The 13,210-nt window shown below is 41.9% G+C and overlaps 1 protein-coding gene across 4 annotated transcripts in view; it reads left to right on the top strand.

Annotated features, from left to right (window-relative positions):
- cux2b (cut-like homeobox 2b) overlaps window positions 1–12,842 on the top strand; it is a 92,000-nt gene extending 79,158 nt beyond the window's left edge. For 3 of the 4 annotated variants that reach the window (XM_075468225.1, XM_075468227.1, XM_075468226.1), the window contains exons 10-22: window positions 495–599; window positions 1,408–1,599; window positions 1,716–1,774; window positions 1,868–1,916; window positions 2,105–2,204; window positions 2,488–3,117; window positions 3,668–3,769; window positions 3,919–4,757; window positions 7,459–7,624; window positions 7,808–8,113; window positions 8,193–8,381; window positions 8,476–8,752; window positions 8,902–12,842. In XM_075468225.1, coding sequence (XP_075324340.1) covers window positions 495–599; window positions 1,408–1,599; window positions 1,716–1,774; window positions 1,868–1,916; window positions 2,105–2,204; window positions 2,488–3,117; window positions 3,668–3,769; window positions 3,919–4,757; window positions 7,459–7,624; window positions 7,808–8,113; window positions 8,193–8,381; window positions 8,476–8,752; window positions 8,902–9,715 — 3,828 coding nt within the window. In that variant the 3' untranslated portion in view covers window positions 9,716–12,842. The remainder of the gene's footprint in view (window positions 1–494; window positions 600–1,407; window positions 1,600–1,715; window positions 1,775–1,867; window positions 1,917–2,104; window positions 2,205–2,487; window positions 3,118–3,667; window positions 3,770–3,918; window positions 4,758–7,458; window positions 7,625–7,807; window positions 8,114–8,192; window positions 8,382–8,475; window positions 8,753–8,901) is intronic. The other variant, XM_075468228.1, reaches the window with a different exon arrangement.
- Window positions 12,843–13,210: the final 368 nt, after the last annotated feature.

The raw sequence follows: 13,210 nt of genomic DNA, 5'->3' as shown, positions 1-13,210 counted from the left end.
CTACGGCTGTACGGCTCCACTCAGCAGAGAACAGGAGACTACAGAGCACGATTGATGCCGGTGTGCTGAACTCTATGGCTCTTAGTTATCTCAGTACCTTGATTGCTTCCTGTCCTTGTGATAGTTCTTCTGCTTCTTTTTTCCCTCCTCTGCTTTTCTTTCTCACACTCTTTCTCTAATTCTGCTGCTCTCTGCCAGCAGCCACCAGATAAATGTTCTCAAAATGAATCATTCATTAGCAGGCCGGGTGTGACAGAGCAGGTAAACAGTTTGGGGAGTAAATTGGGTTGACTAAACAGCCCCCTCAGCAGAATAAACCAGTGGCTGCACTCGTCTGCTCAGGCTCCTGCTTAGGTTTTCTCTCGGCACTAGATTTCCGAACAAGGGCGCCTCCTTTGATTTATGTATGTGCTCTCACCTTGATCATCTCATTAGCCAATTGATGTGGCTGGTGTATGAAAACTGTAACGCTGTGATGTCATTTCTGTGTGCAGAGAGCCGAAATGGCTCAGAGGGAAGTGGAAAGGCTAAAGGAGCAGTTGGCCAGTGGCTCCAGTGCCACCGCAGGGAGTTGCCATACAGCAGAGGGCTCGAGCATGGTAGGAATAATGTGACGCAGGGTGTGAATCACTCCTGTTTATAATGACCGTATCCAGCCGGGAGAGCTGCGTGATGGAGTACAGGAGAATGTGTTTTACTTTTTTCTCCCTTACACTTATTGACAGCTGTGGCTCCAGGATGTTTTAAATTGAGATGATTTTCTTACAATTACATGTTTAAGATCTACAACATTCAGCTTCCATGTTAATGCACCACTGATAAGAACATTAATTGAACAGTTCCCTGCATTAATGAATGCAAGACTTTTACCTACGACGAGTATGTTTGAGTATTTATAGATAGTTTGGAAAGTGCTAATGCAGCTTGTACCTAAATAAGAATCCTCTTTTGACTAAAGTATCGACTGCTCTGGGAACTTTGATGTAGTTTGGATCATCAGTAAGTTTAGACTGCAGTTGGTACTTGTTTTCTCATTATAAAATGTTTTATTCTTTAGTTATCTCTCAAGGTCTTAACAAAGCTTGGTCTAATTCAGCCCCTTTAATTTCTGTTTCTCTCTGTTTATCAAAACAAGGCCAAAACTCAGACAAAGCTCTGAAAAAAAGATTCACATTCATTCACTGAGCCTCTGCTGAAACAGGCTGGCGTATCATGCATTTTTTCAGTACAAATCATCAGATTATGAAACCACAGACGGAGATATTGGATTGCTTTTCATTATAATGGAAATGTGATGTCTGTTGCCTAATTATTAGCCTCTTGAATAAATTTTTCTCATACTGTCTTTTCACTTGCTGTGTCACACTCCCTCCCCCTTTCCTTTCCAACTTTTTGTCTCCCTGTCAGGAGAAGAATGAGAAGGGCGACGTGTTGCCCTCCCAGCTGGAGGCCACCTTATTGGCTAAAGACAGAGAAATCCTCCGCCTTCTTGAAAATGTTCAGCGGCTGCAGTTCACACTACAGGAAGTTCAAGAAACCTCTGCCAATCAGATCCAAGAGCTGGAGCGCCAGCTGGCCTATAAGACGGAGGCCATCGAGGTGAGTGGTTCTGACATGAACATGAGAAAAGCCTCCTCTGTCCTCTATGGCTCCAGAAAGTAATGAGTCACCTGTTGATATGAAGTTAAGCATGTTTATTTTGTTTTTCATATCAGAGATTAGAGGCTAAATTGCAATCCCAGATGGACTACGAGGAGATTAAAACTGAACTCAGGTGAAACTTTGTTTAGTTTTTGTAACAATAAACCATAATGTTAGCAAATGTCCAAATATATGACTTAGTTTTCTTGTTTGTCTCCATTTATAGTATCCTAAAGGTTATGAAGCTGGCTTCAGCAAACGGCAACTCATCCCAGGTATTTATGCTGCTGTTTTTAGCAAACTGGTCTTATTTTAACAAAGTAGACCTTTTGGTTCGTTAATCTTCTGCTGCTTATGAAACTACTGCTTCACTGATTCATCACACATTATAAGAATATCGACAGCCTGTGTAATTGATTCATCAGAAATCAAATTTTGTGTGTGTTTGTGTGTGTTTTGATAGGATTCTGCTAAGGCTGCAGATGCTCTTTTGCTGGATAAAGAGGCATTTTTTCGATCTCACAAGTACTTGGTGGATAAGACCCGAATATTGCACAGCAATGGTAAAATATGTGTTTGAAGTTTCTGTTACTCATTCCTTTAATCAGTGTAGTGCACAAGGTTGTGGCTTTTCAGAGGCGGCGAGTTTTGTCACCTCCTGAAAAGTCCTCATAGTTCACTGATTGCTTGGCACTTAGTGGTTAGATTCAGTCAATTCTGTTGTCCATTTATTTATTTATTTTCCCCCCAGACTTAAATCTCTGTATAAACTGAGCATGCAATATGTATTGTGGAGTTGCAAGTCAAGGAAACAGGTAATTTAATTGATGTGTTTTCTGTTATCAGATGATGATCATTCTGAGGATGTAGGTAGGGAAACAGGCAGGCAGCCAGGCTCCCACTCATCCTCCTCTCAGGCGGATAGTCGGGCCTCCCCGAGCCCAGGTCCCCCTACCCTGGACGGCTCCTCTTCTAGTCATGATCTCCCCCGTCCTTTCTCTGTGTCACCATGCTCAGGGGACCGACTGTCTGCAGACCACATTCTTCACAAGCAGCTCCTATCCCCACACTTTAAAAAGGATGGCCTTGTGGCTTTCCCCACCACCCTCTATGCAGCCAAAGTTGCACTCATGTCTGCCTCTCAAGGGTCTGTGGGGGCGGGCAGCGTCGACGCCGGCCTGCCCAGCGACCAGTCAGAAAGCGGGAGCTCGACTGCAGGAGACGAGGACCAACTGGACACGGCAGAGATCGCCTTTCAGGTGAAAGAACAGCTCCTGAAGCATAACATTGGCCAACGAGTGTTTGGCCACTACGTGCTAGGCCTCTCCCAGGGCTCAGTCAGTGAAATCCTGGCAAGACCCAAACCCTGGAGGAAGCTCACTGTGAAGGGCAAAGAACCTTTTATCAAGATGAAGCAGTTCCTCTCTGATGAACAGAACATCCTGGCCCTGAGGACCATCCAGGTCCGGCAGAGAGGTGAGTAAATAAGAGCATTACTGCTGAATTTGGGAGCATACACCACAATGCGCCACTAAATATTGCCATAAAACACTGCCATAAAACGCTGAAAGTACATGTTTAGATGACATCCTCAAACATGTGTTGCCATATGTGGCCAAAACTACCAAAATAAGCTTAAATAAAAGTGTTAAAAAGCTTTTGAGACAGTGGAGGCATAGGTTTTTAGAGCAGACATAATTGTGCCATGTTGTCTTGGTGGCTTAGCTTCTGGACCTTTTTGTAGGTTTAAACCTTCTTATCTACTTGGACCACATCCTTGACGTCTTTACAGCTTCCTCTGCCATGTTTATAGTGTTACTTTTAAACTTTGTTTTCTCCCTAGATTCGCAGCTTTTTGAAAGTTGAGCTTCCCGTATACTGCAACCTCAGACAGCACGCGCTCAAAGGCAGCCATTGATCTAACAGTCAAAAGCAAAGCCTTGGAACTGCTCTCTGATCAACCATCCCACTCACCCCCCTCCTCCCCCTCCCTCTCTCTGTCTCTTTCTGTTACCCTCTGTGGCAGGGAGCATCACTCCACGCATCCGAACTCCTGAAACTGGGTCAGATGATGCCATTAGGAATATCCTGGAGCAGGCCAAGAAGGAGATCCAGTCACAGAGGGGAGGTGAGGATGAAGCTGCGAGTCACAAGTCGTAGTTGAAAGCTGATTGATTTCTTTTTCTTTTTTTTTTTTTTTATTGACAATTTTTAGAGTCAAATTTTACCTCTGCTCTAAGGTGCATCGGTGTCAGTTTGTGGCTCTTTCTTGTTTAGGTGATGTCAAGTCATCTCTTAGCAGCTCATCTGGCAGAAGCAGTAATGGAGGAAACAGCAGCTCTGATGAGACCATAAAGAATATCCTTGAACAGGCCAGGAGGGAGATGGAGGCTCAGCAGCAGGCCCTCATGGAGATGGAGGCTTGTGGGAGGGCCTCCACTGCCAGCTCAGGAGTTCAGGTAGAACGTCTGGGGCCACCTGAGCGCACTAGGGCCATGTCTTTACCGGTTTCCATCAAGCAGGAGGAAGGAGGGTGCGTCACTGTGTGCATGGCCAACTCCATCAGTAGCCCCCAGACACCTCTCAGTGTCCTCTCCCCGGCCGCTTTTGTGCAGAACATCATCCGCAAAGTCAAATCAGAGATAGGTGAAGCAGGCACCTACTTCGATCAGCACTGGTCTCAGGAGCGTGGATCTATGGTACTTGGCATCGGGGGCAGCTCTCGGCCTTTCAGTTCGGTCTCTCCCTCCTTGTCATCCTCTTCCTCCGGGCCCTCCGCCTTGCCCCGACCCTGGCCACGTCTGGAGAACGGCGAGGGCCTAACCAACAGTGAGGAAGCTTCTGCTGCGGAGGACGAGCTGAGCCTGGGAAGGCCTGTTGAGGTGAAGGTGGAGTCAGACACTTCGGTGAGCGGTGGGTCCCCAGGGCCAGCTCCAGGACGTCTTTCCTACTACCCAGCATATATCCCCCGTGCACTGAAGCCCACGGTGCCCCCACTGACACCAGAGCAGTATGAGATGTACATGTATCGGGAGGTGGACACCATAGAGCTGACCAGGCAGGTGAAGGAGAAACTAGCGAAGAATGGTATCTGCCAGAGGATCTTTGGTGAAAAGGTCAGCAGCTGCTCTTTGACACCTTCAAATAGTGCAGAATACTTTATATTCTAAGTAAAAAACAAACGAGAACACAAACATATTTTAGATGAATTATGATAGATATTGAACTGCGCTGAGATAGGAAAAAGTATCTGAAATTAAAGCCACATATCAATTATGTTAAAATTTAACATAATTAGAAATCAATGGCAATAACATATAAAGTTAAAGTTTTGATAAACAAAAAATCATTGTACACCCTGTACTGCTCCTTGATACTTCTGTATGTGACCTACTGTGTGGGGGTATGAGGAATGACCTTCAGAAAAAACACACATCCAATTATAAATACAGCTTACTAAGTAAAATATCTAACTTACTTTTTATCAAATCTAAAATTAAGGACTAGGTTGACCTCAAACTAACCAATATTAAGAATTTACTCCAAATAATTACTCCCATACACTGAAAACACTGAAAAAACTTGAAAAAGATGTTTAAAATACTAACACCTCTCACATCTAAAAATAAAGGCACGTACTTTTAAGTCACAGACTAAAGATTTTGCAAAGACTCGAGATCTTGTAGGGTCACTATTTGCATGTCGTGTTGGCGTGATGCAGTTAGTTTTTCCTCCTTTTGTGCGGCCCAATTGAACCGTATGTTTTATTTCCATCGTTGGCGTGTTTACTCTCGGCCACAGTTTCCCCTGCTTCCCATTTGGAGGTGACAACAGCATACGTATTGGTTAAATTAGCAGAATTTTTCACTGAACGACACAATTTGCATAAAACAAGACTAAAGACTTACAATTATATTAAACATTTGATTTTTGTTGTGACCTCAAGATGTGAGAAAGACCTCCTTAAAACAGCCTGGATTGAGTTTTAGGACCTACTCTTTCATACAGATTTCTTTTTGACTCTGGAAACTGTCTACAGCTTTTAAATCGCTTGAAAAATCGTGTAGTTTGTGGCCAGTTTAAGACTAAAACATCATGAATTGAGAGGAAACCTCAAGTTCAACTTGTGCAAAGTGCTACAGCATTACGGTTTATGGAGGTGAATATTTGGAAATAATTTCACAGAGGAAATAAATTAACACAACTATTTAACACCAACAAAGCTCTCATCCTGGTCATCTTGATATAATTATCATTTTTGTTATTATTATTCCTAACAGTATATGCACATATATGAGCATGAGAACCTACACAGACAGTCTGTGTACAAGTTTTTACAGGGCTCCATAAGTGTCAAACTTCTACCTGCTCCCTTTTGGATACAAAACATTGATTCACATCATCATGAGCTTTCTGTAGGTCTGATGCATAAAAATAAATAAATAAATGTATAACATTAGAGTCAGCCCTATTGACTGTCAATTCGATTAGCCACAGAGTATTTGCCATGCTCCTGCTCTCCGTGGCTTGAAGTATTGGATTAAGGTAAAATCTTTAAACATGAATGTACTTTAATTATTTAAAAACAATTAAGTTATTTTCTCAGTTAAAACTAACAGCAAATCAGCCTGATGCCTTTTAAAATAATCAAAATATTTCACATAACAGGAAACTTTTTTTCTTTTTAATTTAAGCTGCTCCTTTAAACTCATTCATGGCTCCCATTGATTTCTGATCCAAAACATCCCGTTTGACTGTTAGTGTGAACATATCTAAAGCTTCTTCAGTTACATATGTTTTCCTGAAGAAAATTGTAAAAACCCATATAAAGAGACTGTGAAAAAGCCACCCCATCTCCTTAACATTGTACCTAATTCCTCAGGTGCTTTTGTGAGACAGCAGTGGTCTCCTCAGGGGCCTCTGTCTTGTAATCTTGACCATTACCACTGTTTTTAGCTGCGAGGCCAACATTTGGATGGGTTGTCATTTGTTTTCCTGAAAGAACCTGAGGCAGGCTGGTCACATTATTACTAGAACACATTTTTTCCCAGTGTTTCAGATATTTTTAGTGGGTTTAGAAGTCTATCAAGATTGATGGAAATCAACTCATCTCTCTTGAAGTTACCTTTATATCATTTAACTAAACTACTACATAATTTGTAAAGTAAAAATGAGAACTACTTATTAAAATTGATTATTCCAGTTTCAGGTGTATTTGTTCCTTAGCTTAGTCAAGAAAAATGTCTTGTAATCAAATGGATCCTTATCCTTAAAACAGATGATCCTGGATCAATAGTAGAAATCATAAAAAAAATGTATATTGTAGTTGCTTTTTCCTGAATTAAGCTATTCTGTTTTATATCCAACTCACTAGTCTATTAGGCTTTTTTTTAAAAGCCCAGAAAATCCCTCTTAGGTGTCGGTTCCTTCACTCGAAAGTGGATGAAATCAAACAAAAACGTTTAATTCTGCCGATTCTACATGTTGATATTATTGTCAGTGTTGAACTTTCACCTTTCAGTAAAAGATTTTTGTATTTTCAAAAACTTTATAAACCCTAACAACTGAAATACTTTGTGAAATTAGCTTTGTTTCCGACTTAAATGATCAATATTAACCACCATCATCATATGTAGTCTGCTGTCTCCCTCTAGTGGTGGATTCTTGAATGTGCATGACTAAGGTTTATGAGCGTCACAATTCATTCTGTCGTTATAATAATTTGGACTTTTAGTCATTACTGTCAGCTTTAGACATTTTGGTGTCAGTTATGCCACAAGTATTTTGTTTAACCACAATGCTATTTGTATGGAATAGGTGCTGGGGCTTTCTCAGGGCAGTGTTAGTGACATGCTGTCACGGCCCAAACCCTGGAGCAAGCTGACCCAAAAAGGCAGGGAGCCCTTCATCCGCATGCAGTTGTGGTTACTGGATCAGCTTGGCCAGAGCCTCAGTCAGCCAACGAACCAGGGTCCCACTCAGGGTGAGGGTCCTTTTTTTTTAAAACACACTCTCCTATAGAGATGGTGTCTCACTAAAGCTTGGGATCATGTATTTGTTTCTTTTATTATCATTATTATTCTTATTTGATATTTCAATATACAGTGAACCCATGTAAGAGAGTTGTTTATTGGTTATAAACTTTTAATTTTTTTTTTAATTCCAGATAAAAGCCCAGTGACAGCCCACTCCTCACCTTCCCCACCTCCTAGCCCATCAGAGAGTCACCCCAGTCCGCTGGTTGAGCCCGTCAGTCTCTCCATGGAGAGCAGCAAAGAGAACCAGCAGCCTGAAAGCCTTGGCTTAGGGTTTCCCATCCATCCAGAAGGAGGGAAATCCACTCCCAGCTTCATGGCCCTGCATCAGCCCTCGAACCCAGTGGGCATCCAGGAGCTGGTGGCAATGTCTCAGGAGCTAGACACCTACGCCATCACTAAGAAGGTTAAGGAGGTGCTAACGGATAACAACCTAGGTGGGTCTGAGTTCTTCTGACACTCCTGTTGGGTACAATCAACAGTCCTACAAACTGTATGTTGTTTTTTTTGCCACAGGTCAGCGTCTTTTTGGGGAGACCATCCTGGGTTTGACTCAAGGTTCGGTGTCCGACCTGCTCTCCAGGCCCAAACCATGGCACAAACTTAGCCTAAAAGGCAGGGAGCCATTTGTCCGCATGCAGGTTTGGCTCAATGATCCTCACAATGTAGACAAGCTAAGGGCCATGAAGAAGATGGAGAAAAAAGGTGTGAACCCACCGTGCATACGGTGATATTTTTCATGTATCAGATTTTGTTGGTGTAATTCTAACCTTACTGGATGTCCCTGTCTGCCCTTCAGCCTATCTAAAGAGGCGGTACGGGCTGCTCAGCACCGGCTCTGACAGTGACTCACCAAGTACTCGGTCCGAGTGTGTGAGTCCGGCCTTGGCTTCCCTGGACTTGTGCCCCTTCAGCCAGGTGAAGAAGCCTCGGGTGGTGCTGGGAGCTGAGGAGAAAGAAGCCCTGAGGAAGGCATATCTCCTGGAGCCTTACCCCTCTCAGAACACCATTGAGATGCTGGCCTCGCAGCTCAACCTCAAAACCAACACTGTCATCAACTGGTTCCACAACTACAGGCCAGTCCAGTGCTTTTAATGCTCATTATTAGTGGCTTCTTTTTTTTTTTAATCAGTGATGTAGATTTAGCTCAAGCTTTAACCCAAAATTTTAAGAAGAAATTGGAAGCCAGCTAAAACGTCTGTCTAACAGCAGTTTTTGTGTGTAGGTCTAGGATGCGACGGGAGGTGCTGATGGAGGGTCTGCCAGACAATGACACAGATGCTGAGCACCACAGCTACTCCCCCTCAGTGACACGAAGCCCTCACTCTGATGGGGAGGAGAGGAGGCTGCTGCAGCCCTCAGGACACATCCACTCCAGCTTTCCTCTTGGCGCCAACACCGCACTGCCTCGTGTAAAACAGGAGGCGACCGACAGGGACGATGATGAGGAAGAAGTAAGGGAGGGCTCTGTGAAACAGTTGAGAGTACAGTGTTTTCCCACAGCAGTAGCATTCCCAGCGTTTAAAAGCGAGCACAAGGACTCCATCGGTGGCTGTCGTGAGCCCCACTTGGCCGGTCAGAGCCTGAGGCAAGAAGAGGGAATGAGCAGCCAGGTTCAGGGGCTCTACCCTGGCTCAGTCTCCATAGATGGTTCCCAGAGAGCCAACCAGTCCAGGCACGAGGGTGAAGAATCTGGAAAGTCACCCGTTGATCCGGTCAGCTTCAAGGCATCGTCAGAGCCGTGTCGTAGTAGCCTTGAAGTCTCGCTTAACTCCCCCTCTGCTGCTTCATCACCCGGTCTCATGATGTCCGTCTCTCCCATTCCTTCGTCCTCCGCTCCCATATCCCCCTCGCTGCCCAACCCTCCATCAGCGAGCACCAATCACAGCCTGGACGCGAACCCACTCCCTCCCTTCCAAAGCCCCAAAATCAACAGAAGCACTCAGAGACGCAATGAGAAAATGGCCAACCTTAATAACATCATCCACAGGTTAGAGAGAGCAGCCAATCGGGAAGAAACTCTGGAATGGGAGTTTTGAGTCCTGTTTCTAGTCTGGTTGAGCCTTTGTGGTACACAGCAGGTCCAGGTAGAAGATACCTGCAGACCTGAAAGGAGCCTGGCTCCAGAAGGCTGACTGATAACTCACAAACTGGGAATGCAGAGCTCAGTAGAAAAGCTGAACCCCTACAAGAACTTAAGAGTTGGAAAAAAAAGTTTATAAAGGTGTATTTGTTTTTGTTTTTCTGTTTGTTTGTTTGTTTTTTTGATAATGCATACTACTTTGAAATATGTGACAGCACTAGCTGTTGTTTTACCTTCTGGACTTGACATGAAGACTTTTGCAGCTATGGTGTCATAAAATGTACACCGAAGTCCTGTAGATTGCCACTGGGTGAGATTAAAAAAAGACCCCTGTCTTAAGCCATTAAAAGCACTATAACTATTTGAAAAGAGACATTGACCAAATTTGCTACTTTTTGAATAGCAATTTTTCAAATTTTGTCTGTGAGACTGGACAGTTTAAGTCAAGTAACATGAAATCCTAATATTGACTGAGGGATAGTCCTTAAAAGACTCTAAATATTCAACATCTTGTATGTACTTAGTTTCTTGGTGACATGTTTTGAAATATTTGTATCTCACACGTATAAAATGTGGTTGTACATGTAGAATTGTCTGCAATAGCCTTCTCTAAACCTGATGTAGCATGGTACTCACCTGACCCTGTTATCTCCTGTAGTTAGTCACCTGTGATTATTCTTGAGCTAATACAAAAGAAAAAAATTGAAAACCTGGCAAAAAAAAATTTTAAAAAAGGGAAAAAAGGTCATTTTAAACCTAATACTGGAATACTTTAAGTGTTTTTTTTTGTTTGTTTTTGATTTTGATTTTTTTTTTTATAATTCTTGAGGTTTACAGTTTAGGGCCCTTGTGCTTTTGGTAGTAAGTGAAACATTCACTTCCCCTGAGCACAGTTTACATGATTTCTTTCAGACTTACCTCTCTGACCATCTAAGGCACTGGTTCTCAGACTGTAACGGGCCAAGACACAAGACACCTGGTTTACCTCAGATTATGTTGATGCACATCATGCTCCGATCATGCTTTCCATTCTTACTCATAAGCACGACATAATTATTTGAATCAACAGAGTGAAAGTACTCATGCCTCAGATGTGAGTTCATTCCTCAAAGATTAAAGGTGGAAAGTCTGTTCTTTACGGGGAATATTGATGATCGGATTATATGTATGTATAACAATCCTCATCACAGGTAACACCTGACTGGGAACGTATTTTACAGATTGGTCTTTTTCTGTGGCCATAATAAACTACACTTGATCAAACACCTGAGCTTCCGAGCACTGAAAAGTGGTTAAGCTGGACCACAAAGGTTCTGTGCATTGATCTACTTTGGGGCTGAAGCTCAATGTATTTGAAAGCATGACGCATATAGTATGACCTCTCATCAAACTGAAAACATTCAATCCGTAAGAACTCTATAATCAAGAACACCCCCTCATATTATCTTTGACCACTTGTGTATTGTGTCCGTAGACGTTTCTTTGTCATGCTTGCAAGATGTTCTTTATGTATTTTGCCTCTATTTTATACTCAGAACAGTAAACTAGATATTCAATACCTCGTGTATGAAGTACTTACAGCACTTAGATTTTGATAATTGTGAGGACTCAAGAAAATTTCAACAAAAATATCAACATTATCCTAACTTAGTGTCCACAAGTCTTTGCCTTTACTGTATTGTTGAAGTTGGTAGTAAACACTTGCACATGTCTACATAGTTCAGAGGACTTGGATTGTATTATGTAGAAATATATATAACACAATTATTGAAAAAAAAAATAATATCTTACATTCTTGGGACAAAATGTGCTGATTATATTGAAATAGAGTGTACAGATTTAATAAACCAAACCCATTCAAGCCAGTTGTGGTCTGGCAAGCTTGCCCACATTTTAGACCTTCTCTCAGGGTAGTCTTGCTTTTTAAAGCTTTATTGAAACAGTTGTTCTCATCAGTGACAGTGATTATGTTCAACACGTGGTGTAGAGAATGACTCTGTTTTACTGTATATTCAATGATCACATGGAGGTTGTATTAATATGGGAGTTTTGGCAGTTTGTTGGAGGGTTGTTGCAGTTTTGTAATTCATTACACAGATGTGTCAAAGTACAGTCGAGATGGGAATTACCAGGAAGAGGCTGATGTTTTTTTTTGTTTGTTTTTTTTTTAAATTTTTTTTTATAGATCAGTAGACTTGCTTTATAAATCTTTTGTTTTCTCTTGGAGCCACAGAAGATTTTCCTCTGGTTTTCTTATTGACATGTTTTGTGCATAATATACTGTATGACTAGAAGTGGCATTTCTTATGTGAAAACTTCACTGTCTCTCATGGTAACATGGACACATGACTGAAAAAGAAATATTTGCCCATTATCTTCTCATGTACTGTAAATCTCATCTCATTGTTTTGCATGCAATCCATTCTGGTCACATGACAAGGTATAAACGTTTTTTTGTGTTGTTTTTCATGCACAGGGACGTTGAATCAGCACTTACGGTCTTTTTGCATTAGTGAAGTCCATGCATGGTGCAACTGATAAATATGGCTCTCATAATGTCATCACGACTCCAGTAAAAACCAGAACCCTGGAATCACCTCGTAAACTTTACTTCCAGGTTAATATTTGAATCAAGATTATTTTGTGCCATATCAAATGCCTCATGCATTTTCCTCACAGAGAAATGTCTTGTGGTAAAGTTCAATCCGAGAGGAGTGTGGGGCTTTTTGTAACGCAGTTCAGAAAAAAAGCTAAGCTTTTTTATTATTATTATGATTATACAAGAGCTCTACACGTTAGATGGTTTTACCTTATAACTGACATTAGTCGCTAAATAATGAAGTAGCTGGTCAGCAAAATGTGAGTGACTGCGTTCAGAGTTGGAAAATATAAAAACAATATTTGCAACTCTGCCACTGTGGGTTTGTTGGAGAGAAAATTTGTCATTTGAAAGTCAGCTGTGAGCCAATAAAAAAGTGTCCTGGAGGCTCAGTAACTTTGTAATGCCTCACGTGTCAGGCTATTAAACGTTAAAGAATGGACAAAGGTATGCCAAGCGTCTTGGAAATTAAACTGCGTATGTAAGCCATCAGTCAATACATAATTGTTTAAAAATCCTGTTGTGTTGTGTTTTTATTTCTTTATAGTGAGGTAGGAGCTATCTTGTTGTTGTTTTACACATTTGGAGACTTAATTAGTGCGAAAATCTATGAGGAAAACATGCAAAACCTCGCTGTCCTTTACTGTAGAATAATTTATTCTAAATTCCCATATATTTCTTTATTGTAATTCAGCACTACATGGTATTTAAGCGCTATGTCCATTTCTCTGTGGTAAGTATAGAAATGGCACAGTGTTTGCTTCGTCAGCAGTCTTTCCATGACGTAAAAACGGCCTCATTTTGACTTAATTCAGCATCGCTGCGTTATATTGGCAGTACCCTGTGCAGTGT

The sequence above is a fragment of the Odontesthes bonariensis genome, chromosome 6 (genome assembly GCF_027942865.1).
Source record: "Odontesthes bonariensis isolate fOdoBon6 chromosome 6, fOdoBon6.hap1, whole genome shotgun sequence".
NCBI classification, from domain to species: domain Eukaryota; kingdom Metazoa; phylum Chordata; class Actinopteri; order Atheriniformes; family Atherinopsidae; genus Odontesthes; species Odontesthes bonariensis.
The sequence above is the reverse complement of the archived record's forward strand: the minus strand, read 5'-3'. Positions and strand labels throughout refer to the sequence as shown.